Genomic DNA, 26,593 nt, shown 5'->3' with positions numbered 1-26,593 from the left:
TATAAGTTAGGTTAAAGCACCGTTAAGTTTAAGTGTTGTTAAGATTTGAGCTGCATTCTTTTTCATTCTTGCTTACACTATCCTTACACACAGACACACACATGCACTTAGGCAGTTTAAATTATTTTCTGTTTTAATAGCCTGGATTTTGTTTGATTTTGTTGTTGCTTGCTTCCTCCCTTGTTGTGGTGTGAAGCTCTGCTTTCTCCTTGTTTCCCCCCTGCCCTCTTCCTAATGGCTGTCTGTCCAGTTCCACATTCCAGCTAGGGCATAGTGTGATTGGCAGAAGTTCAAAAGATGCTTTTCAGACCTGGAGTCATTGGCCTGTCCAGGTGTCATTGTCCCCTGAGACCCTCCCCCGCCCACCTGGTTGGTGGCTCACCTATCCTCTCCCTCCCACCTCCCGGTGAGCTTAAAAGGCGTTGAGGCCATGTGGTCGGGGGTCTGTCGGAACTGTGCTGAGATTCAGAACTGTGTCACCTTGGAATAAACTCTGGATTTAACTCTCCAGCAGAACCCGCTCTTTTTCTCTTCACCATCGCCTGAACTTTTTCCACTAGAGGTAAACCGAGTTCCTACTTCGTACGGGTCTATTCCGAGTGCCTGCCTGCAACTGCCTGTGAGCTAAAGGTGTCTCTGAGGAGAAGTATCCCCAGCAGTCATCTCTAGCACAGTGCAATCAATACTCCCTTGTTGTGCCTCAGCTGTCCTTGTAAGTAGAGTGAATCTTGACAATGAACCTGTTATGCTTTGTAGTTTAATATTAAATCTGACTTCTGCTCAAACACTTGCTGGTGATTTTTTGAGCGATCTCAAACACACTTGTTCAGAAAAGATATGAAGGTGGATTTTGAGCAAAGTGGTTTCAAAAAGGTTTGGTTTTAATGCCAAATGAGTCAAAATTAGCAAGGGATGGCGGTACAGTTGGTTGCCACATATGGTTGGATACACAGTAGCAGAACTTTTAAAGGGCCGTTGATGCATCAGGGTCTGTAAGAGGAGTGAGAACTTACACCAAAATTACATCTCTGCCCAGGGACTTCTCCAGGATGTAAAAAAGAAGGAAAAGAAAAATATCAGATCTCTGTGGAAAATCAGACAGAACAGGAGTACCTAAAAAAAATGGCTGGGCATTTTAAATTCTTAGAAGAGACAGCATGTTTTCTTCCTCTTATGGAGTGAATATTTGGCAGGCTGGACTATCCGAACTTGCTTAGGAGAAGTAATTACCAATTAAGTAATTTGAGTAAGTAAATGAAATGTTCGCATTCCTAGTTTGCTTTCATGTAATAAGTTCCTTATCAATATTTACTTCCTCAGTATTCACCACCACTTGTGCTAATTTGCAGTCCCCCCAAGTACACAAAAAAAAATAGAAAATATTATTCTGACAATTTTTAACTACCGTGTAACTTATTCCCCTCTTTCAGAATACGTTTGCTACTCTTTAATTATACTCCTCTACTAAAATGTGTTTCAAAGCACTTCACACCAAAGCTAAACAAAACAACATCCTAAACTTGTGCCATTTATTGTGACAATCTGTCAACTTGTTGTGACAGGCATAACAGATTGGTAGGAAAAGCTGAGCAGCAAAGGCTGGCTGACTGACTTTTGTTTTAATAGATGATACTCTTGCTTGGCTACATTTTTAAGAGTTATCAGAGCTAGAAAGACCATTTTCAAAATAATTAAAAACTCCTTAAAGCTGCAATGTAAGTAGAGTTGAAATCTTGGGGGAAGAGGCAAACCATAGCTTTATCATCCACACAAGGCCTTAGAGCAGACATGAACTTACTTACTTGCATGCAGGAAATTTGGGATGCAGATTTCTTCCTGATTCAGTACAGGTTGATTGATAGTTTGAGTCAGGGCTGGGCTGAAGATGATGACACTGAGTCACTGTTAAAAATCAGTTTCCCAGCTTCTCCTCCTGAAGGCAGTCTGTCAGGGCTTGGCCAAGAAATCAGATCACTGTTCTCATTTCCTGTGCTGTGAGGTGTGGAGTCATAGAGTCATAGAATATCCTGAGTTGGAAGGAACACACCAGGATCAAGTCCAACTTCTGACGCTGTACAGGACACCCCAAAAGTCACAGCATGTGCTTGAGAGCACAGTCCAACCACTCCCAGTGGAGGTGTGGATAGGCTGGGGAAAAAAAACAGTATTAGATACATATCCCTTTGGCAAAGAAGAGGCACTTCAGGTATCACTGCAGCTGAAGTACCCAGACAGACGTACACCCTGCAAAAAATCACTATTTTTCTCAAATTTATGGAAACCACAAACCTGGAAACTTCTTGCTGGGAAACAGAATTGCTAGTAAGACGTTTCTGGAAACAAAACTGACAAGCAGCCTCTGGCTGGCTCTGCTCATGACTTCAGCACCATCAAAGGCCAAATCCTTTGGAGAAATTAGTCCATAACCATGAAGACCTTAGCCAAAACTCAAAATACCTCTAAAAAGGTCTGGAAATGTGCAAACGAGTGCAGTCAAAAGCATACAGAGTGTATTTGAAAGACATCAACAATATCCCAGACAACCAATTTTCCAGATTTCACCAGGCACATACTTGACTGCACCAATAATAACCAGAGATTGAAACAAGGACATTAAAACAGTATTGGAGGTAAAACTCACAGATCTGGTTTTTATTTTCCTGCAAAAAAAAAAAGCAGCCAAGTAGATTAAAGATTAGTACAGTTCATAACAAAAAGCCACTAATATAAATTGAAAGTGCACAGTACCTCTTAAAATGCCATTGTCCAGTAAACACCATATTTATACATTGTGACAATCATTTAATCAGATGGCAACCTGATGAAGATGGATCAATTAGTCATGCAGAGACTGTACTGGAGTCAGGGAACATGAGAAGACTTAAGAAAAAGAGATGAGAAAAAGAAATAAAAGCTGCATATAAAGATAGTCAAGCAATCATGTCTGTTTTCATCCAGTAGAAGGAAGTGTGAGGATAGAGGAGACATTTATATCTTGTGCTGTGCAAATATCACACAAGATACTTCAAGAGAGGAAAATTACTTCCGGAAATGCTGTAAAATTCCACAATTGAAGAAAATGGCCTTTCAAGTATCCTATTCTAAGCTTAAACTTAAAATAAACATAACAGCAAGAAGGCATGAAATGTTATGAAAAGATGCAACCAAAGGGTTTAGGGGTCTCTGCATGCTCTTTTTTTTTTTTTTTTCTGGAATTCCAAAGCCAGGCAAAAGCCCAGCCCAGGCAGATAAAGAGAAAGGGAAAATAATTATCTTACTAATGTACTTTCCACACTCAGCAGAGAAAACCAAAAGTTGTTAGGTGCTCTTCTGTAGCTGAAGACAAGTGTTTGTACTTCTAAAGCTGCACAGGGTACCACTGGCTCTTATACCCATGGCCCAGGAAGGCTGACAGCACCCTCAGTACTTCCACCTTGCACAAAGCCCTTCTTATGTCACAGCAACAGCTGTCATTACATTTGAGTTTTTCTCACTAACATGACAGGGAGTCTTGGAGTCAAGGGTCCAGAAGACTAAAATTAGAAAAATAAGGCATTTTTGAGATCTCTAAAATGTGCTAAAATGAAAAAAATATTCCTAACATTCCCATAAGATGTTTTAATTCAAAAAGAGTGGCTTACCTAGAATTGCCTCCACTCTTAATTCATGTCTTAGGAAAACTCTGTCTTTGACTTTAAAAGAAATACCTGAAAGACCTTCAGAATGTTTTTCATTTTTATTCCCATGTATTAAGCCACTCACAAACTCTGTATCAACAAAAATGCCATTCCACAAGATAGTTCACAAAGCCTGTAGAAATAAAATAATTCACTAGTAAATCAGACAGACTTCATCAGAAACTCTGCAAGTCTATTTCTCTATGTCTGATATAACTTTGTACATGCAACTGCTCACTCATATGCCATTCACTGAAAATTCACAGAAGCAGTTGTTTCACAAAAAAAATTACAAGATTCAGCTCAGAAGTTGTACTGCTGTTCAAATGTCCTGTTACCATTATGAAGTTTTCTGATTCTGTTCTCTATGCTACATTTTCCACTGGAGAGTTACCCTGGAGCCATAAAAGCTGCAAGGCTGTAAAGGAGTTTCCACTTCAGCGGGTCTTCAGAGGAAACCTAAATGTTGTTTACACTGATAGTAATGTATATAGTCAGAATCAGACAGAACACATTGGCCAAATACCACTACCCATTTTGTCCATGCTTTCTTTTTTAATCTATAGAAGGTATGATGCTGTGGGGTTCAACTCAAGGCATGAATGCTGGCAGTGTGTTTTCAGAAGACAGATGCCTGAAAAATTACTTACCCTATCCTTACTTGTATCTCTTCTGAAAAAAAAAAGGTAATTTCTTCATCTCTACAGTATTTCCAGTGTGTATAAATGTATGAAAACAGCATAGTTCTTGGGAAATTCTATTAAGCAGAGATGCAGTTTGGATTATAAATAAAGTTGTCTGTCTTTAGAAAAAAGACTGGAAATTTGATGTTTTTAGTCCCCTGCAAAAAACAGCTTATGCAAAGCAAAGGCCTACAGATATTAGCAAAGTTTAATCCCGAGATATATCACTTTGGATTCTATTATGAAAAAGAAAATATAACCAGTTGGGCTATTATTACTCTGCTTATTATCAACTTCACTCTGCATCTTCAGTTTCACAGAATGGTTTGTGCTTGAAGATCATCTACTTCCAATGCCCCTGACATGGGCAGGGATGGCATTCACTAGATCAGGTTGTTCAGGGCCCCATCTAACCTGGCCTTAACCACTTTCAGGAATGTCATATCCACAGATTCTTTGGGCAACCTGTTACAGTGCCTCACCACCCTCTGAGTAAAGAATTTCTTCCTAATATCTAAATTAAACAGCCCTCTCAGTTAAAACCAGTGGCCCTTGTCCTGTTACTATCTGCACCTATCAAAAGCCCCTCTCCCTCCTTTAATGCACATAGAGAATTTGACAGTTGCAGAGCAATTAAGCTGTACTTCTGATACATCTAGTTACTTTGATATAAATAAAAGGAAAGCAAACTGCATGAGCAGATGGAGCAAAAGTACATTCAGAAGTGAATGAGCCATAGTATGGACACATTTAAGTTCAAGTAAGAAAGACCATGGAAAATCAGGGAAGAGAAACCATGCAGGAAAGTTCGGCATTGCAGAGACATTTACTTCCCTGTCCTTTTTAGACAACCTGAAAGCATGGCAGGGCTGACACAAAGCTGTTTTGCTGACTATCTTCTAGATTCTCCTGCTGGATCACTGCTAAGTGGTACTGGCAATGTAATATTTCAGGACCTGGAAGCAGGGCAGCACACAACCAGACTCAAGACATGCAGCACAAAGCTAAGGTAACTGGAAGCTGAACCAGTTTGCACCAAGTGCCAATAGCTGGCTGCTTGGCTGAGGAGCTGGGAGTCTGGGCACAAGGACAAACCAGAGGGGCAGAGCTGATGTACACCCCTCAAGAGATGGGGAGCTCCTGGCACCCCAACACCACAGGCCCCAGGCTAATGGCTGCACCATGCCAGAGCTGGACATCAGTGTAGGCAGACAAGAACTGGGGAGAAGGCTGGATTGCAATACCCTAAGGGCTCTGACATTAACTTCACAAGATTCATACTCTGCCCATATGTTCTCAAATATCTGAGATGTTCAGGAAACCTGCAGAACAAATGGAAAAGGTAGGTAAAAGGAGAAAAGGATTAATAAAGAGGAGAAGAAAGAGCAGAGGAAAAATGCCAACTCTATGGCTATTAGCCATTTCGTAGACCTGTTCTAATAATTGATAAAATTTATTATTTTTTTGAGCTTCAGTTATGATGGAACTGGAACTGATCATGATACTCTCTAACTGGTGACAACAAGGCATTATTATATGAAACTATCTCTGGCAGCTGTAGTTACAACGCAGATAATATGCTACATACTATCTCAACATGTCTGCTCAGTGCTGTGTAGGAGATGGATCATTTTTGTTTGGCCTGTGGGACATGGTAGGGGTATTCTGTGACAGCAACTTGTTCTTTGGCAATCTTCATTGTGGTGCCAGCTGTTTCCTGCACAAGCTGTTTCCTGACTGTACACTGTCTTCCATCACTGCTCTGTACCAATCAATAGGCCTGGGCAAAAAAGACAGCAAAAGTGCAATTAACTTCTGACAATTCTGACATGTTAAAACAAGGATTATTAATATTCCCAAGGATGATCACTCCAACCTAGTTTAGCCAACCAGCCCTGTAAATCTGGCAGTAAATAGCTAACCTCACATAAAGCAATAGAAAATTTGGAATTAAAATAAAATAAATTGGTGGTATTTAATCATACTTTGGAACACTGAAATTCTTGCATTAATTTTAAAGTGGGCAACGGCATCTAGTGTGTAATGAGGATAACACTCTCTGAAACTGAGATGCCTGCACAAAAGGCTGTGTTATTAAACAACATGAGGTTTTGTTTTGTGGCTGAACTCTTTAGTTCACTCCTTATTTTTTTGCCTTTTTTTTTAACCTGGAAGGGACTATTTAATTCATTTTTTTACTATGACCTAATTAATAGCAAAAGTCAAAGAGTCCTGCTGAGTTGTCTCTGCATCAACTTGCCATGAAAAATGTAGATATTTCCTTTTTACTTATTAAAAACAATTAACACTATAAAGGAATTGATAAAATCTGTTTCCACTAATTAATGCCTCAGTCTAAAATTACAGGTTTCTTCTGCAATGATCTTGGTGATGTGGTTTGGAGCACAGGTGAAGAAACATCTATAGCTACAGGTAAAGCAGTAGAGGTTGCCTGTACAGGTTACCTGAACACAGCTCAACCACTAGCTTGTGATGGTCCTCTGTATTTAATCATCTGTGTGACTCCTGCAGTGTTTTACCTGTAGCAACTGAAGAAGGAGTTCTGGAAATTAAACATTACAAAGGAAGACTTCCTGAGAAAAAGGGCAAAAAAATGATGAACAGGTTAATACAAGCTTCATAATGACTACATATCTTGAGATTCAGCAGGATGTTGCCTGGTCTGTGCAAGAAAATGACAAATGAATGCTATTTAACATTTTGCTTGAACAGCTTTCCCATTCAGAAAACTATCTGAAATACAATAATGAGAAAAGCAGAACTGTGAAGCATTTTACAAGGCTGATTACCTTTCTAGGACGTATAATCTGATACATGCTTTGTTTATCTAGAGTAAATTCAGTAGCTGAAAAGATGAATTGAAACTATTTTATGCTACTTGTGCATGCTCTCACAGAGAAAGTAACTTACTTTTTTTTGCCTTATTGACTCTTGCACAAGAGCCTGCAAAATACCAGCAAGAGTAAAATGACTTGTCTAAATTTAGTAGTTCATAAATCTTACAAGACACCAATCCAGTGGTTTGTTGTTTGGGGCTTTTTCCTTCTTTCCTATACCCAAATAAAATAGGAGTGCATGCAGGAGATGCACAGTATTGGCTTTTGCTTTTCTCCTTCCCCAGGGTACAAGAGGCATCTGTCAGCTTACTTGTGCTCTACCCCCGACTCTCTCTCCCTCCCTCCCCATAAACATAATGCACGCAGTGTGCACACACATACATGTGCATGTATGTACATTCATTTTTGTCTCTTCAGCTAATGGACAAGAAACTGCTATGACTTCAAGGCATAAAGCCCGCTGTTTTGGAGGAGCTGTGTGACCTGTGTAATTTGCTGAGGATTAAATTTACTATCCCAGCTACACTCATGAGGGGAATTATCTTTAAAAAAAAGTTATGCTCTGCATGTCTTTTCCCCTATGCACTTGATGTTCATCTCAATGCCTTGGACAGCAGCTTGTCACTTAGTTGTTCTTTTTCTGTGCATAACACTCTGGATGGATATCTGATTTCTAATGGCTACAGGTTTTCAAAAGATAAACAGTATTTTTGCCACACACACTGGTTCATATGTTATTCATCAGGACTAAAGACTAACTTAGATGAGCAGTTGGTCAATCCATACCTTGGGCAAAAAATTCTTCAGGACTCAGAATTCCAAAGTATCCCAAGAGGGGACTTTTCCTCAGCCCTTGCTAATAACAAAAGGCATGCTTCAGTAATTTAGTTCCTCTTTTGGAGACCACTGACAACATACCTAGATGAGCAGGTTCCCTAGCTAGGCTTGGGATGTTTCCAGGTCTTCTGTCACTCCATAGCAAAGGCCATGAAACCTGTTGAACTGCAGTTACACCTTGCTGGAAACTGACTCTTGAAACTTCTTAAAACTGAGGCACTGAGCATCTGTGGCATTGCTGATGATTCATCTACCAGTAAAATGTTCAATAGCATGCACGACAGCAGCAGCAGCATTTTCTGCAGTCACCTTTTGGATTCTAGTCCAGTTTGGAGACAGAAACATGCTTCATCTCTGCAGTTTCACTTCAGGGATAAACCTTAGTCTCACTTGAAGCACAGCAGGTGAGTACTAAAGGAGGAGGCCCATGCAGAGCACCCTGGGTAATTATGTACTTCTGACAGGATGAACTGCAAACAAGATCCCAGGCCTACATGAGTAAGCTCTGCATGGATGTACAGCAAAATTACTCTGGTGGGTTTATCTGCTGTCATTGTCTCTCCTGAGATTTCAAGTTACCCCAGTGTGAGAGACTGGAGAAAATCATTACTTGTTTAAAACAACCAAAATGCGTGTGTGTGTGTGTGTGTGTGTGTGTGTGTGTGTGTGTGCGCGGCAGGGTAGCAAGGCAAGCTCTGCAAAAAGTGGGATGAGGCACTTCTCCGTATCCCACCTCCCTGGAGCCTCTAGTCCAGCTCCAGAATGGTTATCAGCCACTGGCACACCAGAAGCCCCACAAGGAGGGGGGGTTCCAAGAGGCCAAAGCAGATAAAAGCAGTTCCACAAACACCCTCTCCCTAATTTATTCTTCTTGAAATCTGGGTAATTTAACTTGGATGGGTTAGAGTTTGGTATGTCAATGCCTTGTGAAATGCTTATGTTGACTGAATGTTTTAAAATTTGCCAGGTACCCTTATTTTCTAAAGTTTGCCTGTAAAACTTTGTTTAACCTCCTGAGAACACTGTGTTTCTCCCATGTGCCTGTCTCAGGGAATAAAAATCTTAATCTTAAAGAAACACGTCAAGAGAGTCTTTACACCCCAGGTCAGGTAGATAAGACACCTTCTTCTCAAAAGGCACCTGGAAAACAGGCAGAATACTCAGGGAAAGTCAAATAGCCCCAGATAAGGTTATGTGGGTTGCTAAATCCAACACAACTGCTTGGCTGAAGTCTTGTCTAAACCTACAAGATTATGCCAGGGGAACTCTAGAAGAGGATTGATAATCTCGTTTCCTACCCTGAGCTAATTAATGCAGTTCAGTCCTTGTCCTAGTTTTGGCTGGAATTTGAGTAGATATTTTTAGAAGCAGGTACAGCACTGTGTTTCAGATTCTGTATGAGAATGATGCTGATAACATACTGATGGTTTGGTTGTTGCTAAGCATGCTTACTCTGAGCCAAGGACTCTTCAGTGGCTCATGCTCTGCCAGTGAGGAAGTGCACAAAAAGGTGGAAAGGAGCATGGCCAAAACAGGATACCTGAACTGTTCAAACAGATATTCCACAAAATAGAATGTCACACCCAGTATATAAACTGAGGGAGTTACCCAGAAGAGGGACTATCTGGGTTTGGCACTGGCCAGCAGGTGGTGAGCAATTGTATTGTACATTACTTACTCTTCTTTGGTTCTCTCTCTCTCTTCTTTTTATTACTATTACTAATACTACTATTATATTTTACTCCAGTTCAATTATTAAACATGTAACCAAAAAGTTTCACTTTTCTTTTTCCCCCCCAGTTCTCCTCCCCATCCCACTGGGGTAGGGTGCTGTTGAGTAAGCAGCTGCATGGTAGTTAGTTGCCAGCTGGGGCTAAGACACAATGCTTTCTCTATGCAGGTACAACCCTTAGAAGCAGCTGACACCAAGTCACACTGCTTACTCACACTGTGCAGGTACGTGCAGTGGGAGTGATGAGCTGGTTTACATGAAGCAGCACTGGAAAGTAATGGCTGCCTGTACCAAACTTGTTTTCCTCAGTTGTGCTCACTGCCATAGACACCCTTCATGTTTAATGACAATTTCCTAGGAATGAGTGTCATGAAAAACAATCAAATGAGGTTTCCCACACCTCATTTGTAAATGAAGTACTGAAAATGTTTTCGGACAGCTTGCTCTTTTCCAGTGTTTGCAGTAGATCCCATGCAGCACGCAGCTCCTGAGACCTCAAGAGCAGATTCCCAAGGGACTCCTGAGTGGCGCAATGTTTGTTCTCTCAAAACAGAGAAGCAACCCTTCAGTTCTTTTTTCCTTATTGCACTTTTTTAAGCTGAACCATTTCCTGATCACTGTGGCCCAAGACCATGCCATCTCCCAACAGGCCTTCTCCATTCCAAACTAACAAGTCTAGGGCATCTTTCCTAGTTGCCTCTCTGAGTACTTAGAATATGAAGTTCTCTCCCACAAACTGTAGGAATTTTTCAAATCTGCTCACTACAGCAGGAGGAATTTCCAGCTGGTCTCCAGAAAGTTGAAATTGGCCATAAGGAGAATGGCTGTTGATCCATAGATTTCTCCTAATTGCCAGTCAAATTAACTTCTCAGCACTGGCATCCTGGCTGGGCAACTGATAGAAGACATATACCATATCTGCTTTTTCCTCCACCCCTTCATCCTCACCCAGAGACTCCCAACCACATCATCACCAACTGTAAGGGCTTTATCAAACCTCTCCCTTCTATTTAGTGCAACAGCTCAAACTTGCCCTGCCCTCTCAATAGCATGTACCCTCCATCCCAGCACTTTGGGTGTAGAAGTCCCACTTATGCCAAGGATATCCCAGCTCTGTGAATGGACCAAGGCTTCCAGCCAAAAGCATTTGCAGCAGCAATCCCTGAGCCATCTGCCAGGGACACCTCAAGGCCTGAGCCCTTACTCTCCAGAATTTGGAGGTTGTAAGGGCTAAACAGAACAAAGGGAGCCACCTCACTGACTCTCCCAGGAGATGCCAGAGAGCTCTTAGCAGCCAATAGCCAGAATGGACCATGGCAAGCCCACCACTATAGTTCACACCATGTGGCCCCCAGGCCTTCCAGTGTCCCAGCTCCTTCAGACATTTGTGCTCCCTGAAACTGAATCCCATGGTAGGGATCAACCTGACCCCTGCAGCCCAGAGATGCTCTCAGGGGCAAGAATGGAGGTGACCGACTGTCACCACTCCTGATTCTCTCTCAGGTTAAGCCAACCTGTGCTGACTGGTCAGGAGCAGCCCTTCTCCACAGCCTGGGCAACTCCAGGTGATGAAGACGATGGTGTAAAAATGTGGGTGTTAGAATGGTGGGTGTTGCTGCCTATTTTCGTCTCCAACAAGCCTCTCCTGCTGAAAGGCAGGCTGAGTTAACATTCAGGCAATGCAGTCAAACCCCCACTCAACACTCACTGCACCTGGCCCTGAGACAGAGGCAAGAAAGGCTCTTTTGCAAGGTTTTATTCCAGCAGAGCATGGCTGAAGGGGACCCACATGGAGCAGGCAGCTTGAGAAGGGGAAGGACTGGGGAGCAGAGGTAAGGGCTGGACAGAGGGGTTTTGTCTCCCGGGGAAGTGGGGGGACACCAGGGATACCAATCCAGTGAGGGGACAGGGGAAGGAGAAACCAGAGGAAGTTGCAGCACAGAAGTCCATTTGGGAGTCTGTCTTTTTCCCCCCAGGAGGACCAACTCTATGGTAAGCCAGGGCCAAGGACTTGGGAATTGACGGAGGCAGGAGAGTTCATGGGATGCTACAACGGTGAGACAAGTTGCCCCCTTCAGCCCCTGGATAACCTCAGTGAAGCAGAGACCCACCTGCAGGCTGCGGAAAAACCCCACTCTGGAGCAGGCAGAGATGCCCTGATGGAAGCTACAGCCCATGGACATGTGACACAGGAACAGGCCTCTGTCAGGAGCTGAAGCCTGCACTTAGGAGCACATACAGGAGCAAGCTTCCTGGCAGCTGGAGCAATCTGTTTCAGAAGCACTGCATACCTGTAAAAAGGGCCCATGTTAGAGCAGAGGAACAGTGTAAGGAGTAAGAAGCAGCAAGAATGTGATGGACTTAACACCCATTCCCCATCCTTCTGCAGAGCTGGGGAGGAGGATGTAGAAGAGCATGTGTGAAAGAATGAAGTTGAGAAAGGAGAGGAAATTTGTTTCAGTTTTGCCTTTGTTTCTTATCCCCCTACTCAATTTTTCATTGGCAATAGAAGATATTAATTGCACCAAACTCTATCTGGCTAGTGACAGTACTCTACCTTGTCCTTGCCTCAACCTAGCTTTCCCATCTTACTTTCTCCCCCATCCTGCAGAGAAAGGAAAGCAACAGAGCAGCAGCTTGACTACCTGGCAAGCAACCAGCCAAGGTCAAACCCATAAAATTCATGGAAGTAATACAGGAGAGACAGAGAAGATATGCTCCTCATTCAGCCCTCAGAGCTACTGCTGTGCACACAGAGAAGGTCCAAACCTGGAAAACAAAACCCTGCCAGAGCCCTGTGTATTGCACATACCTGTGGCAGGACATCTAGGATGTGCTGAGCTGGGTGAATGCTGGTTATTTCAAGGAGGTCAGGAGGAAGACCTTTTATTGTCAAGGTAGACAAGACAGATGATTTTCAAGTATGCAGCCGCAGGATACAAAGAAGAGAAAAACACTTCTTGAAGACTGCATAGCTATAGACCACAAGGCAGAATGCACAGGCTCCAATAAGGGAAACAAAAAGAAGAAATTTGAAAAAAAAAATGTTTACCAAGGGAAAACTCTTTTGTTAGAAAGGGCAGGACAGAGCAGCCACCCAACTTTTGGGAAAACTCAGAACTGAACCAATCCCAGGCAATCTGATCAAAGTTCCTGCTTTCAATGAAGGCTTGTACCAGCTGATCTCCAAACAACCCCTCCAACCTGAAGTACTCTGGACTGCAACATCAAATGGTCTGGATACACACGACACTCAAAACCAAAAGAAAAAACTCCATTTTCAAAACACACAGTACATATGTAAATATATTTAACAAACAACAAAAAAACCCTTATTGCTTTATTCAGATTTTGACATAGATTACCTTAAAATTACTCAAAGTCATTTGAGAAATTCTGTAGAAATCACGCACTGCTTTTCAGCAGAGATCAGCTTAAACCAGAGATTGAAATGATGCTGGAATTCAGACTGAATCACTTTTTATGAACTAAACAACATTTTCCTGGTCTAAGAAAAGTTATCCCCATAAAATGCATTTCCAGGCTCTTGTTTTGGGCTCCTTTTCTGTAGTTTGGTTTACACAAAACTTTTAAATACTCTGTGGATGGCTTTATGAAATTAACAATTCCAAACAGCCCTCTAACAAAGTTTTAGAATTACATACTAGCAATATTCTATCTTCTTTGACTTAAAAGTGCATACACATTCAAAAGTTCTATACGTTTCCCAGACATCTTTTTAACAGACAGAAACCCTATCAGACATTTTAGTTTTCAAGGAGAAAAAGAAAGTAGTTAAATTCACAGTTTTAACAAATGTTCCAAGGAAAGCCTACTACATTTTTTCTTCTGGGAAATCAAACCACGAGGACCTGTTGACAAGTCTCTTTGGCAGTCTCAGTATCAATGGCTCCCTCTCTGGACACTCTAGGAAGGAAGTCCTGGGGGAAGGCAGTTGACTGGAAGGCGCTGCTGGTGCTTCCTGAACATAACTGGTTACAGTTTCTGTGTGAGAGGTGCTACTGCTGGTACTCACTGTGGTAACACTCTGATCAGCAGCTGTTTCTTGAAGTTTGACATCAGCATTTCCAGCGTCACCATCTAAGTTTTCCCTTGTGGCAGGGATACCATACTTTTTGTCTACTCCTCCAGTTTCCTCACATCCTGTTCTCCTCAGAAAAGAAGATGGAGACTCATTTCCCTTCTCATTTATTTGAGTTGTGCCTGTCCATGTAATACTGCTGTCCCATTCGGTACTTTCTGGTTCCTTGCTACTATCACTATCAATTGTAATCACCACTGGAGAAGAATGTACTGAGTTACTCGTGTGATGTTTCCGGTGTTTCTTCTTATGCTTTTTCTTTTTCTTTTTAAGATGCCTCGTTGTGTCTGTTGCTTTTCCTTCATAGACTATTTCCACACTTGGACTCCTCATTTTCTTCTTCCTTTTCTTACGCTTTGTCTCGCTGCTTGCATGATTGTCTGACAGGCTATCTTCATTTTTGCAGCAGTCACCAAATTTTGAGGAAGTTTTCTTGGACTCATTTTCTCTTTCAAGACTTGGGCTTTCCATGAATGCATTCTCCAGGTGGCGAGTTTTGTACTTCCTTTTTCCACCAGGCTTTTCACTTTTCATTCTGTCAGTAGCTCCAGAAGGAGTCCTTGATCTGTTGCTTGACCGACTCCTTGACCTGCATCTTTCATAACAGTAATAGTGTCTCTCATGGAGTCCCCTCTGGCTATGCAGATCTGTCCTCTCAATGAACGATCTTATCCTGTATTCTGGACTGGCAGACTGCCGTGAATAAAGAGTGTTAGACCGGGTCCTCCTTCTACTGGAGGATTCATAGCTGTCTCCAAACACTTTTCGACTACAGAAAGCAGAACCCCACTGGTGTCTACTTTGATAACTGTCTCTTACATAATAGCGATCACTGTCTCTGCTTCTTGATCTCCTTTTACTGTGGCCTTTGCTGCGTGAACGTGATCTGCTCACTTCTCTGGATGGAGTGCTCTCACCACTTAGAGAGGCTCTCTGGCTTTTCAGAGAGGCTCTGGTGTCATGAGCCCTTGATTTTCTGCTGCTTCTTTTGCTCCTGTGTTTGCTACTATCTCTGCTTCTTGATCGTCTCCTTTTAAGTTGGCTTTTGCTACGGTGTTCCCTTCTAGACCGATGTCCGTGACTGCCTCGACTGTCCCGTGAACAGGACTGTGGGCTTCTAGACTTCCCCTTTTTAGACAATCTGTGATTCCATGGGGAGCATACCGTGTCACTCCCTGGAGATGGGCTCCAACTGAAGTCCTGCGGAGGCAGATCTTTTCTTTTACATTTGTTCTTCTCATCCCCTTTTGATTCCATCTTCTCCACTGCAGGAGATAAACAGCTTCTACAACTTCCTACATCCTCCCTATATGTTGGGGAATGTGGTGAGAAGCTCCTGCTTGGTTCACTATCACTCCAGCTGGGACACTGGACCGGTTGCTGTTTCTTGACATCTTCCCTTTTCTCTTCCTTGATGGACTCCTCAGAGTCAGAGGACAGCTCAACCACTTCTGGCGTCCTCTCAGCTAACGGCTTAACGTACCCAACGATGACACAATTGTCTGAGGAAGAGCCACTGTCGTTGGAGTCAGCATTAGCCTGTAACTCAGTCGGCAGCTTGGCTCTCCGGCTCCCTGGAGCAGAGTCCTCGTCAGAACTTTCTGATGACTCCAGAGGAGAAGCTATGGTTGCACGAACCTCTTCTGAAATGGAATAGGAAGGCCCCGGAGTTTCATCGTCCCACGGGGCCTGACCAAGACCGGGCGCAGACAAACTATTATCTGGCCCTTGCGGGTACGCCACATCCGGAGATATTGTAATAATTGATGAGTCTGAGTGGCTTCCCTCCTCGTACGATGGTGCAGGACAGTCATAATTGGCGTGTTGATCGTACGCTTCCAAGTTAAAAGGACAACGAGCAAAACTGATGAATTCGTGCAGGAAGTGTTCTGTCCGATTCAGCAAAAATGGCTTTAGATCGTCAGCAAAGGCCTGGCTTTCCAGATCGTACCTAGTTACGTTGCTCATGATTATGTGCTGCACAATATTGATCAGAGACCCGTGGGCACCGAACAGGACTGTGAGTTCTCGCTTCAGCCAAGGAACCAAGCGGTGAAGGCAAGCAGGGTTGCGGCGGAAGAACTCCGCCGAGATCTCTCGGTATCGCCCGCCGTCCTGAATGCTGCGGATGCGCACGCCGGTGCGGTACAGAGCCCTGCGGAAGGTGATCATGTCCTCCTCCTGAATCTGACGCAGAGACCTGCCCTCCGCGCTGGCCTTCCTCCTCGAGGCCAGCCTCCTGAGCATCTGCTGAATCTCTCTGTGTCTGTGTCGCGCCGGCTCGCTTGACAGCCCTTCAAACAACATCCCGTTATCCGGCGGGGACAGCATCCTTCGGGAAGGGGAGCTGCGCGTGCGGCGTTCCCTCGTTAGGGTAGTGCGGTAACGAAACCTCCGGCCATCGGGGCTGGCAAAAGAGCTTGTTTCTAAAGGGCTCAGGATGTACTCCTTGAAGTCATCTTCGGCGCGAATCGTATGGAAAATGGAAAAAAAGGGCTGCTTGCAGAGCGGGCATTCTGCTTTGTTTTTTGACCATTCCTGGACGCAGCGGAAGCAGAACCTGTGCAAGCAGCGATCTAGATAGGCAACGTTGTCAAATCTGTCCAGGCAGATGGGGCATTTGGAGTCGGGAGACGCATCTGTCGGCAGCTTACTGGTGCTGGCTTTTGGAGAAAAATTGCTATTTTCTGCAAACTCCTTATCTGACGTCATGTTCTAGAAAAGACAGAGACAAAAGATCTTTGCTGTCACAGAGAGGCAAAAATCTTACACTCTAATGCAGAAACCCATAACAATTGCTTTTACAGTTGCAAAACCCAGCAGTGGCTCTGAGAGAATCCTGAACAAAGAGGCAGCATGACCTAACTACTTTGACTTCTCTTCACAGCGAGATCTAGTTCTTCAGTGCTGCAAGTTTTACACAGCACCCAAATCATGCTGGCATAGATGAAGGTAACAGGCAGGCCTATCTTCTTCCCCACTCTTAAATAACTCCTTTGATGTGGTCAGTAAATTTATTATTAAAATCGTAGCTTAAAAAATCTAGCATTTACATATGAAAAGTATGAGAACAGTTAGTTCTGTACTTTAACAAAAACCAGCCAAAATAAGTAATTGGACTTGAACTATGTTATCACCTTCCAAGTTCTGCTGGACCTGCTCTGCTCCTGCACAGTCTGCCCCTCTTTGTTGGGCATTCATGCTGGACCACACACAGCTTGTTGGACAAGACAATCTCCAAGGATGTGTTCCTGCCAAAATAAGTATTTTTTTTCAAGACTGAAGCAGAAACAACCAGATGTCATGCTGAAGTACACACTGTCTTTTATCTAGTCAGGTTGTTACGCTGTTTGCCTGAGATAGTAAATTTTCTTCACAGTGACTGGTCTGGGGCTGAACTTTTAATTTGTATTGAACACAGTGTTGATAATACAGAGTTTTGTTATTGCTGAGCAGGGCTTACACAGAACTTTTTGTACTTCCACACTGGTGAGGAAGTTGGTAGGGCATGGCAGGTTGGGAGGAGACTCAGCTGGGACAGGTGACCCAAACTGACCAAAGTGATTTCCAGACCACGTGACATCCCCAATATACAAAATGGGGGAAACAAGCAGGAAAGGTGAGACATTTGGAGTGATGATGCTTGTCGGTTCAAATCACCATCACACACGATAGAGCCCTGCTCTCCTGGAAATGGCTGAACATCTGCATGCCCATCGGAAGCAGAGAATTAATTCCTTGTTTTGCACTGGTTGAGTGCATAGCTTTTGGTGTCCTTATTTAATTGTCTTTATCTCAACTGATGAGTTTTTCACCTTTCACCCTTTTGATATCCTCCTCGATCTCAGGGAGTGTGCAAGTCACTACCTGGTGCTTGGCAGCTGGCCGTGGTGAAATCATGAGAGATGTCAAACATGGTCAACAAAAAATCAATCTATCAATCTATTTAAGAGTTATTTTAAGTTTTGGCGTTACCCTAAGGCATTACAATACAGTGGAAATAAGTTACCAAGCTACTTCAAAATCCATTAGCCCATGTTTTGCAGCCTGTCTGGCACCAGGCCTTTCCCGCCGGCAGGACACTGGGGGATGGGGCAGCAGCAGCGCTGGGGTGCCAGGGGGGCAGAACGGGGTCAAAGAAGTGCCCGCGCACCCGCGGAGGTGAGCAGGCCCAGGCCCAGGCCCCGGCCCCGGCCCCGGCCCCGCTCCGCCCGCGGCGGCGCCGCCCCCGCCCGCTCCCCGCCACCCCCGCCTAGGGAGCCGCCAGCCAGCGCCACGGAGGGGACGGCGCTCCGCCCGCCCCCAAGCCCGCACTCACCGCCGCCGGGCCCTCGCTTCCCGTGCGGGCCAGGGCCGCGGCCGCCTTCAGCCTGTGGCGCGTCCGGCAGCGCCCGGTGCCGGAAGGCTCCCGCCGCTCCTCTCCAGGCGGGCGGCGGCGGCGGGCACCCTCCGCCAGGCGCCGGGACGGGTCCGCCATCGGTGGCGGCGTTGCCACGGGAACAGGTTTCCGCGGGCGCGGAGCTGAGCCGGGATCAGCCGGCAGCGAGGCCGGCGCCGCCACCGTCACATCCGCGCCCCGCGCAGTGACGCCATTCCGGGGGGCGGAGGCCGGGGAGGGGCCGGGGCGGGGCGGCGCCGGTGGCAGCTCGGGTTCCGGCGGGCGCTCGGCTTGCGGCCCGCTCCGCCGGCTGGTGAGTGCCCGCGGGGCGGGCGGGGCAGCGGCAGCGATGGCGGTACTGAGCAGCCCCAGGGAGCAGCTCGAGGCGGCGGCCGCCCCTGGGAAGGAACAGCGAGGGGAGTGGCGGCGGTGGCGCCACCAGCGCGGAGCGCGCTTTGTTCCTTGGTGGCTGGCGTGGTGATGCGCAGCTGGGGTTTCGTTCTCTAGGGGCCCGGATGGCCCCTGTGGCCGCTGGAGTGCCGCTTCCTGACCCAGAGGTTGCCCTAGGCAATGGCAGAGCCCGCCGGCGGCGCCAGCGGGAGCTTGGCACTGTCTCCCAGAGTGCAGAGGAATCCATAGAAGGCTGGAGAAGCCGCGTGGTTGGTTGGGCAAGTAAAACATGAATAGCATAAAACATAAAGAGGAGATAGATAAAGCATAAGCTGTTATTAGGAAAGAGAAAAATAACTGTCCTTACTGATTTTTACAAGCGCACACCGGCAGTAGATACAAGTGTGGAAAGGACACGGACAAGGCCTGCTGTGCAGGCTGCCACAGGTGGGGCACAGCCTGCCGCAGCAACTGCATATATTACTTCCTGGACTTGTGTAGAACACAAGCACAGCCAGCCCTGTCCTTTTTCTTACGCACAGTCAGTATGGACTAAGGTTCGCAAAATCAGACGTGAATTCACAGATGCCCAAAGTACCAGCGCAGCCCTTCTGTTCATGTGATAACCCTGCCCCATATCCCGAGCCATTTACTCATTCCCACGCACCAGCTGGTCCTGCTTCTTGCTCAAGAACAAATGCATGCTCTGGTACTTCCCAACAGGTACGCCACTCCTAAACATCTCCCTAGGTAGCAGCAAGGGCCTTCCCTTCATCACCTGCCTGGAGCCAGAGCCTGCTCCTCACCAGGTAGTCCACCTTGAAGTTTGCTCAAGAGTTACATCCCTGCCCCCAGTAATTTTCCCTGGTGTTCAGGCAGATGCATCCTCTCTGGTGTCCACAGCAGCAGCAGCAGGCATGTGGGCCGTGACCTGCAGTCCTGCTTTGTGTGTGGGTGCCAAAACTCACTCATTTTACTTGCCTCAGTTCCCCAGTAGGTGCACCTGGGGCACACGTACCCATCCTGCCCCAGTGACTGGAGCCACACTGGCACCTGCACCCTTTGCTGGCCTCAGGGCCATTACCCACTCCCATTTCTGGCATAATGGGAGGGATTTGTATCTCAAATAGTTGTACTCTGTCAACTTGATAAATGCTGTGTGCATGTGTCAGCTCTTAGGCAAGATGGTACCCACTTGGATAGTTCATCTCTGGGTCATGGAAATATAATGGGTATACTTGAAAGGCATTCCAGGCTCTTCACAGGGGTTTATAATTTCTGAGCTGAAAAAAAGCAATTTTAGAAGTAAAATGGATCTGGTTTGAGGTGCTGGTTTTCTACACAGCTGTGAAGAGCAGAACTCATGTGGCTCCTCTGCCACTGCCCACATGGATTGGCAACACTTCATCCCACCTTCTTCTTGAAGCTGGGGAAAAATATTTCTTTGGTGATCCTGGCCCTCCTTCTTCCACCATCAGAGCCTTTGGGGTCCCTTGGTCATCAGCAGGAATTTTCCCTGCCAGCAGCTTTGTGGGAATAAGAGTGTGGAGAGGTCTCATGTCTTCCTAAGCAGCAGCCACAGCACTGGCAGTGCCCACGCTGTTGATACACGTGGGATCTGCAGTCCCTGAAGAGGGACAACCCCCAGCCATCTTTCTGGTGTGCCCTGGCACCTCAGACAATGCTCCCTCAGGCACAGCAGCAACAGCTCCTGTGGGAAAGAAGGTCAGTGGAAGGTTCAGATTGTTCAATTCCTGAGTTTGCTCAGCATCCCCCATCTTAGCTAGATCACCCTGTAAATACATGAAAATTGTCATAGACCTTTAGTAGTGCTTCTCTAACGGTTTCTGTGCTGATGGGCTCTCTGCCTTTCTGCTGACTTTCTCTGAGCCAAAGCTGACTGACTGGATCATTCTTCACTGTCCACACCAGAAGACAGTGAAGAAGAGCTCAGCTTCAGCCCTTCAGCCCATGTCCGCACTGTGGTGTTGAAGCCTCCACCAGCTTGCAGTTATTCTCTCCTTTCCCTGACTAGCTGGGAATCTCCAGCAGCATGACACCAAGAGCAGGAGTTAGAAATTTCTTAATCTCTGACCACTAGCCTGTCCCAGGCTGGGTCCTCTTCAGTGATATCTCCTCAAGCTTTGTTTTAGATTCTGCCACTGCTGTGCACCTGCCGCTGCACACGGGCAGGTAGTGGTCAGTTCAGGGCTGTGGCCGGCTCTGCTGCAAACCTTCCAAGTGTCACTTTGCAGTCAGCTCAATGGAACTATCTCTTTTTTGGCTTTGTTCCTTCTGAGTCTTTGTGGTCACGTTGAGATGCTTTACTTCAGAGCTGCCACGAGATGGCAAAATACTCCTCGGCATCCCCTCCAAGCTAGCTTGCCTGCACCGCAGGCTGGAGCCGTGCAGGACTATGGGGAAGGAGCAGCAGCAACAGCAGCTGAATTTCTCTCCCTTCATCTTAGCCTGCTGCTCGGTGTGCATGCTCGGGTATGCTTCTCTAAAAATCTCCAAATGACCAAGACCTGTCCATTTTGTCTTGTCCCTGAAGTCCAAGGCAGAGACTATGACTGCTCACAAGAGAGAGGAAACACTTGATAATGTCCCTGCTGATGACAAGGACCTTGCACAGTGACAGCAAACTAAGGCAGAAGGAGGCCTTTCTCTTTTTATGACATGGCCTCAGCTAACTGAGAAACCTGTGTGATGTTTCTGTTTATATTAAAAGAACTGAGAGCCTCACTCAAGAGCTTTTATTTCTCTAGCCTGTCTTGACTATTCACTGTATCCTCTCTTTTGTACTGGTATCACAGCTCAATGCTAGAGTAAATGTCAAGGGTCCTAGAAACATCTCCAGTTCCACATCCTGATGCTGATCTGAAGTCATGTCAGCATGATGGCAGAAGCAAGAAGCCACTTTTACCTCCCCCGTAAGACAGAAGTGGGATTAAAGGCCCCATAGAGATTTAGAAAATACCTCCTTCTAGTCCAGTGGGAAGGTCCTGGTTTTGGCTGGGGTAGGGCTAATTTTCTTCATACTATCAGACTGTGATTTGAACTTGTGCTGAAAACAGGGCTGATAACATAAGGATGGTTTTTTTTCCTGCTGAACCAAGGCCTTTGCTGCTCCTCACCCACGCCACCAGTGAGGATGCTGAGGATGTACAAGGAATTGTGAGGAGACACAGCTGGGACAGCTGACCCCAAATGATCCAAGGGATATCCCAGTCCTATACCTTATGGTGCCACGCTTAGCATATAAATCTGGGAGAGGAAGAAGGAAGGGCAGGAAGTTCAGTGTCTTGGCATTTGTCTTCCCAAGTCATCCTTACACAGGATGGGGCACTGCTCTCCTGGCGATGGCTGAACACCTGGCTGCCTATGGGAAACAATGAATGAATTTCTTATTTTGCTTAGCTTCTTTGTGTGCTTTTACTTTCCCTATTAAACTGTCTTTATCTCAACCCAGGAGTTTTTTCACTTTTACCGTTCCAGTTCTCTTCTTCATCCCTCCACAGAGGAGTGAGCAAGTAGTTATGGGGTGATTAGTTGCTAGTTGGGGTTAAACCACAACAGTCCTTCTTTGGACCCAATGTGGGGCTCAAAAAACTCAGATAATGATAGACTTGATTGGAATGTGGTCGATGAAACTCTCAGCTGTTATGGTTGTTAAATTATTAATCAGCAGGCTCCAGTACTTGCCCGCAGGGGTCACTTGCCTGATGCATATTGCAATCCAGTGCTTGTTGGTGGCTGTTTGCTGTAGTGCTGTGCTTCTTATCTCACTCTGCTGTGCCTGGGAACATTTTGATAACAGCCACGATGCGCCTGGGCTGGCAAGTGGCCAGGGCATTGCAGCTGTCTGCTTCTGCACTGGACAGGTTGGAATTCCAGTATGAACTTGAGCCAAAGGGACTGTGACCAGTGGATGAGTCCACACTACAGGGGAACAGTGTGAGAGGCCCTTACCCTGAAGAAGAAGGAGAGGCAGGAGGTGGGCCAGGTGATGAAGCAGAGATTCCCCTGCAGCCTGTGGTGAAGCTATGGTCAGACAGGCTGTCCTTCTGCATCCCATGGAAGTCCGTGGTGGACCCTGTAATGGCTATTGCACGAACCCCTGTTTCTAGCCAGACTAGAAGCAAGGTGAGGAGTTCATTACACTCTTAAACCATTCTGTCTGGCACAAAATGCCTTTAAATTGTTGTAACCCATTATTTGAGTTTCGCTTACAGGAATTACTGTAATAGGAGCCACATGAACCAATGGAGGACAAGTCTTATAATAAACAGTGCAAATGTAGCAGTGACTTCACCTGAGGTGGCTCTAGGCCACAGTACCACACCACATCACCTCTACTCTCCTCTCCTGTCCTGAGTGACCAGCAGAACAGACAGAGCCCCAGCTCATGGGCCCTGAAATGAATTCAGCTGACATTCTATGGACATATGTTAACATTTGGTGGGCTTTTGCAGGGGGTGTCTGTAGACTAAGAAAATTATATCTGTGTTTTGTATCAAAGGATTGAGAGGGAATGGGGGGTGTCAATGAGATTCTATTAAATCATACAGGACTACAGTATGACATAAATTGTATGAAGTGAGAAGTAGAGAATGTACTGAGTCTGGCTGGGGTAGTTTTCTTCACAGTGGCTAGTATGGGGCTGTGTTTTGGATTTGCACTTACAACGGTGATGATAATATAAAGCACTTTCTGCACTTTCTGTTACTGCTGAGCAGGGTTCCCACAGAGCCAAGGCCTTTGTTGCTCCTCACCCACACCATCAGGGAGGAGGCTGGGGGTACAGAAGGAGTTGGGTGAAGACAGGACACTGTCAGGACAGCTGGCCTCAGTGGACTCAAGGGGTGTCCCACACCCTGTGGCATCATGCTCGATATATAAAGCTGGGTGAAGAAGAAGGAATCACGGGAGAGGTTTTTGTCTTCTGAAGTTACTGTTATGTGTGATGGAGATGGCTGAACACCTGCCTGCTCTGGGAAGCGCTGAAGGAATTCTTTGTTTTGTTTTTCTTGTTTATGTGTCTTTTGCTTTACCTATTAGGCTGTAATTATATCAGCCCATAAGGTTTTTCACTTCTGCTTTTCTCCCTGATCTTGCTGGAGAGGGAGTGAGCAAGCAGCTGCATAGTACTTAGTTGCCTGATGGGTTTAAACCACACCTATGAAGTTTCAAAGCCAGTTATCTCAATTTTTAATACACTGATTTACCTCTCTCTGAAAAAGCTGTCTATGAAGCTGTTCACTGACAGTGTTATATATTCCACCTCTCCTTTTTTTTAAAACTCTTTGTTTAGCTTCTGCTTGTGTGCTTGCTCATAGAAGTCAAGAAACACATAGGAACCCCCTCAGCCTGCTTCTGGGATTTAATAAGAAGGGCTTTGTCTCAGTGTTCAGTATCCACCGTCTTCTCACCCAGGAAGATGCAGTTCAGAGCAGAAAGCTTGTGTTTCCTGTCACATTCAAAATGATGCAGCAAATAACTATGTTTAGGGAGCATTAACCATTCAGATGACATCACCAGAGATGGCTAAAGGAATATATGCATAATGCTGATGAAATCTCCCTCAGATCTTCTTTTTAATCCTCTTTAATAAAGCATAGCTTATCTATCAGAGTAAGACTGGTTTATTAGCCTTGAAGTGGTTTGTTTGTTTAGGTTTCAGGGGAGTTGTTTGGAAAAATTGTGATCAGCATGCTTTTGATTAGCATACCTAAGAGGACTTTCATTTAATGAAATGATTAGTTGATTCACCCAGGTATGCAGCCACACTAACAGCTGCTTTAATGGAGACAAAAGATTCTCCTTCAAATACAATCTTATCTCATTAACATGAAGCAGTACCCATGGACACATGTTAATTATAAGGTTGATAAGAATATGTAAGGACAGCTAAACCTGGTGCCTGTAAAAGTTATGGAACAGTTTTTATTGAATGTGCTCCCATGGCTTGTACAGGACAAGCAGGGGATCAGGCCCAGCCAGCATGGGTTTAGGAAAGGCAAGACTTACTTGCTCAGCCCAATATCCTTCTATGACAAAGTGACCCACCTAGAGCATGAGAGAAAGGCTGTGGATGTTGTCTGCCTGGACTTCAGCAAGGCCTTTGACACTGTCTCCCACAGCACACTCCTGGAAAAGCTGGCAGCCCACGGCTTGGCATCTTCACTGGATGAAGAACTGGCTGGATGGCCAGGCCCAGAGAGTGGTGCTGAACAGTGCTACATTCAGCTGGTGGCTGCTCACCAGTGGTGTTTCCCAGGGATCTGTGTTGGGATGGTCCTGTTTAACATCTTTATTTCGTGATCAGGGTGAGGGGATCAAGTGTATGGACAATACACTTTGCAAATGACACCAAGTTCATCTGCTGGAGGGCAGGAGGGTTCTGCAGAGGGATCTGGACAGTCTGGATTGATTGGCCAAGGCAAATTGTACAAGGCCAAGTGCCAGGTCCTGCACTTGGGTCACAACAACCCCCGCAGAACTGAAGGCTGGAGAGGGAAGAGCTGGAAATCAGCCCAGAGGTGAAGGACCTGGGAGAGCAGGTCAACTGCAGCTGAACATGAGCCAGCCTTGTGTCCATGGTGGCAAAGAAGGCCAATAGTGTCCTCCTGGCCTGTACCAGCAGTAGTGTGGCCAGCAGGACCAGGACAGTGATTGTCCCCCTGTACTTGGTGAGCCCACACTTCAATTCCTGTGTCCAGTTCTGGGCCCCTCACTAAAAGAAATACACTAAGGTGCTGAAGGGTGTCCAGAGAAGGGCAACAGAGATGGTAGAGGGCATACAGAGTAAGTTCTATAGGAGAGGCTGATGGAGCAGGGATTTTCACTCTGCAGAAAAGGAGGCTCAGGGGTGACCTTATTATTCTCTACAGCTACCTGAAAGTGGGGATCAGCCTGTTTTCTCAGGCTGTTACTGACAGAAGGAGAAGACAGCCTCAAGTTGTGCCAGGGGATGTCCATGTTGGACATCAGGATGGATTTCTTCACTGAAAGGATGGTCAGGCATTGGAACAAGCTGCCCAGGGAAGTGGAGTAGTCGCCATCCCTGGAAGTGTTCAAGAAATGATCAGATGTGTAATGGACTAAATGCCAGGTTGTGGTTGATCAAAGGTTGCATTGGATGATCCTGAAGGTCTTTTCCAGCCCTTAAGATTCTATGATTACTGTTGCAGCTGAATTATTTAAGGAAGTCTATTAAAAATGAGCAAAAACAAGAAACAAAATCATTAGTCAGGCCACTCTGGGCTAAATACAGCTTTAAATCACTTTAATATACCATGATAATCAATTTCTCACAAGTTTCACCACCCAGAAAGCTCGAACACAATTGCTTCATTCCTGCATTAGCTGGTGTTTGAAAATGGAAGAACTGTGCAATCTCAAAGAGCCTTAATAAAGCCTTCTGCCTCTTTAAAAATAATTGTATATGTTCATATATATAATAAAAATATTATATATATTCATTATCCTCTTTATTATTTATGCACTACCATCTGTAACCTAAAGGCTATATAGGTACAGATTTTGGTAAACAAATGCAAGTTCATGGTGAATGGAAGCCATACAAAGTTTTAAAATCCCAAGATGACCAGGAGAAACATGTATATAAAACCATAACACAGCACTTCAGACTACTTCAGACAAGTAGCTCACAGGTTACCACAGACCAAGAAGCAAAAGCTGCAGCTTCTGTGGGAAAAGAGTAAAAAAGATGTATTTGTGGTATAAGACAGAGAAGGATAAGGGAGAGAGACACGCAGGAAAGCAAGATTCAACACTGAGCCCAAAGGACATATCAGAGGGTGATATGTCAGGAGACCCTGTTCAATGACATTGCAAATGTTTTGTCATTAGAAATACTGAACAGACCTGGAACTGGTTTTTCTGCCTTGTTTTTCTGCCAGATATCTTGTAA

The 26,593-nt window shown here is 45.3% G+C and overlaps 1 protein-coding gene and 1 long non-coding RNA gene across 3 annotated transcripts; one reads left to right on the top strand and one right to left on the bottom strand.

Annotated features, from left to right (window-relative positions):
* Nucleotides 1-13,064: 13,064 nt before the first annotated feature.
* On the bottom strand, nt 13,065-18,463 carry TOPORS (TOP1 binding arginine/serine rich protein, E3 ubiquitin ligase). 2 transcript variants are annotated; one of them, XM_059873533.1, is made up of 3 exons: nt 18,208-18,334; nt 17,027-17,140; nt 13,065-16,604 (listed from the first exon to the last, which is right to left on the bottom strand). In XM_059873533.1, exons 2-3 carry the CDS (start codon nt 17,084-17,086, stop codon nt 13,623-13,625), a joined length of 3,042 nt encoding a protein of 1,013 aa, XP_059729516.1. In that variant the 5' UTR covers nt 17,087-17,140; nt 18,208-18,334; the 3' UTR covers nt 13,065-13,622. The 2 variants fall into 2 exon arrangements, with proteins under 2 accessions (XP_059729516.1, XP_059729515.1); XM_059873532.1 differs by lacking the exon at nt 17,027-17,140 and having other exon boundaries at nt 18,208-18,463.
* Nucleotides 18,464-18,538: 75 nt separating this feature from the next.
* Nucleotides 18,539-24,291, top strand: LOC132322189 (uncharacterized). The gene is made up of 2 exons (XR_009485038.1): nt 18,539-22,803; nt 23,397-24,291. It is a non-coding gene; the product is annotated as an uncharacterized LOC132322189 (long non-coding RNA).
* Nucleotides 24,292-26,593: the final 2,302 nt, after the last annotated feature.

This window comes from Haemorhous mexicanus, chromosome Z (assembly GCF_027477595.1).
Source record: "Haemorhous mexicanus isolate bHaeMex1 chromosome Z, bHaeMex1.pri, whole genome shotgun sequence".
Taxonomy (NCBI): Eukaryota; Metazoa; Chordata; class Aves; order Passeriformes; family Fringillidae; genus Haemorhous; species Haemorhous mexicanus.
This window is presented reverse-complemented; position numbering and strand designations above follow the sequence as displayed.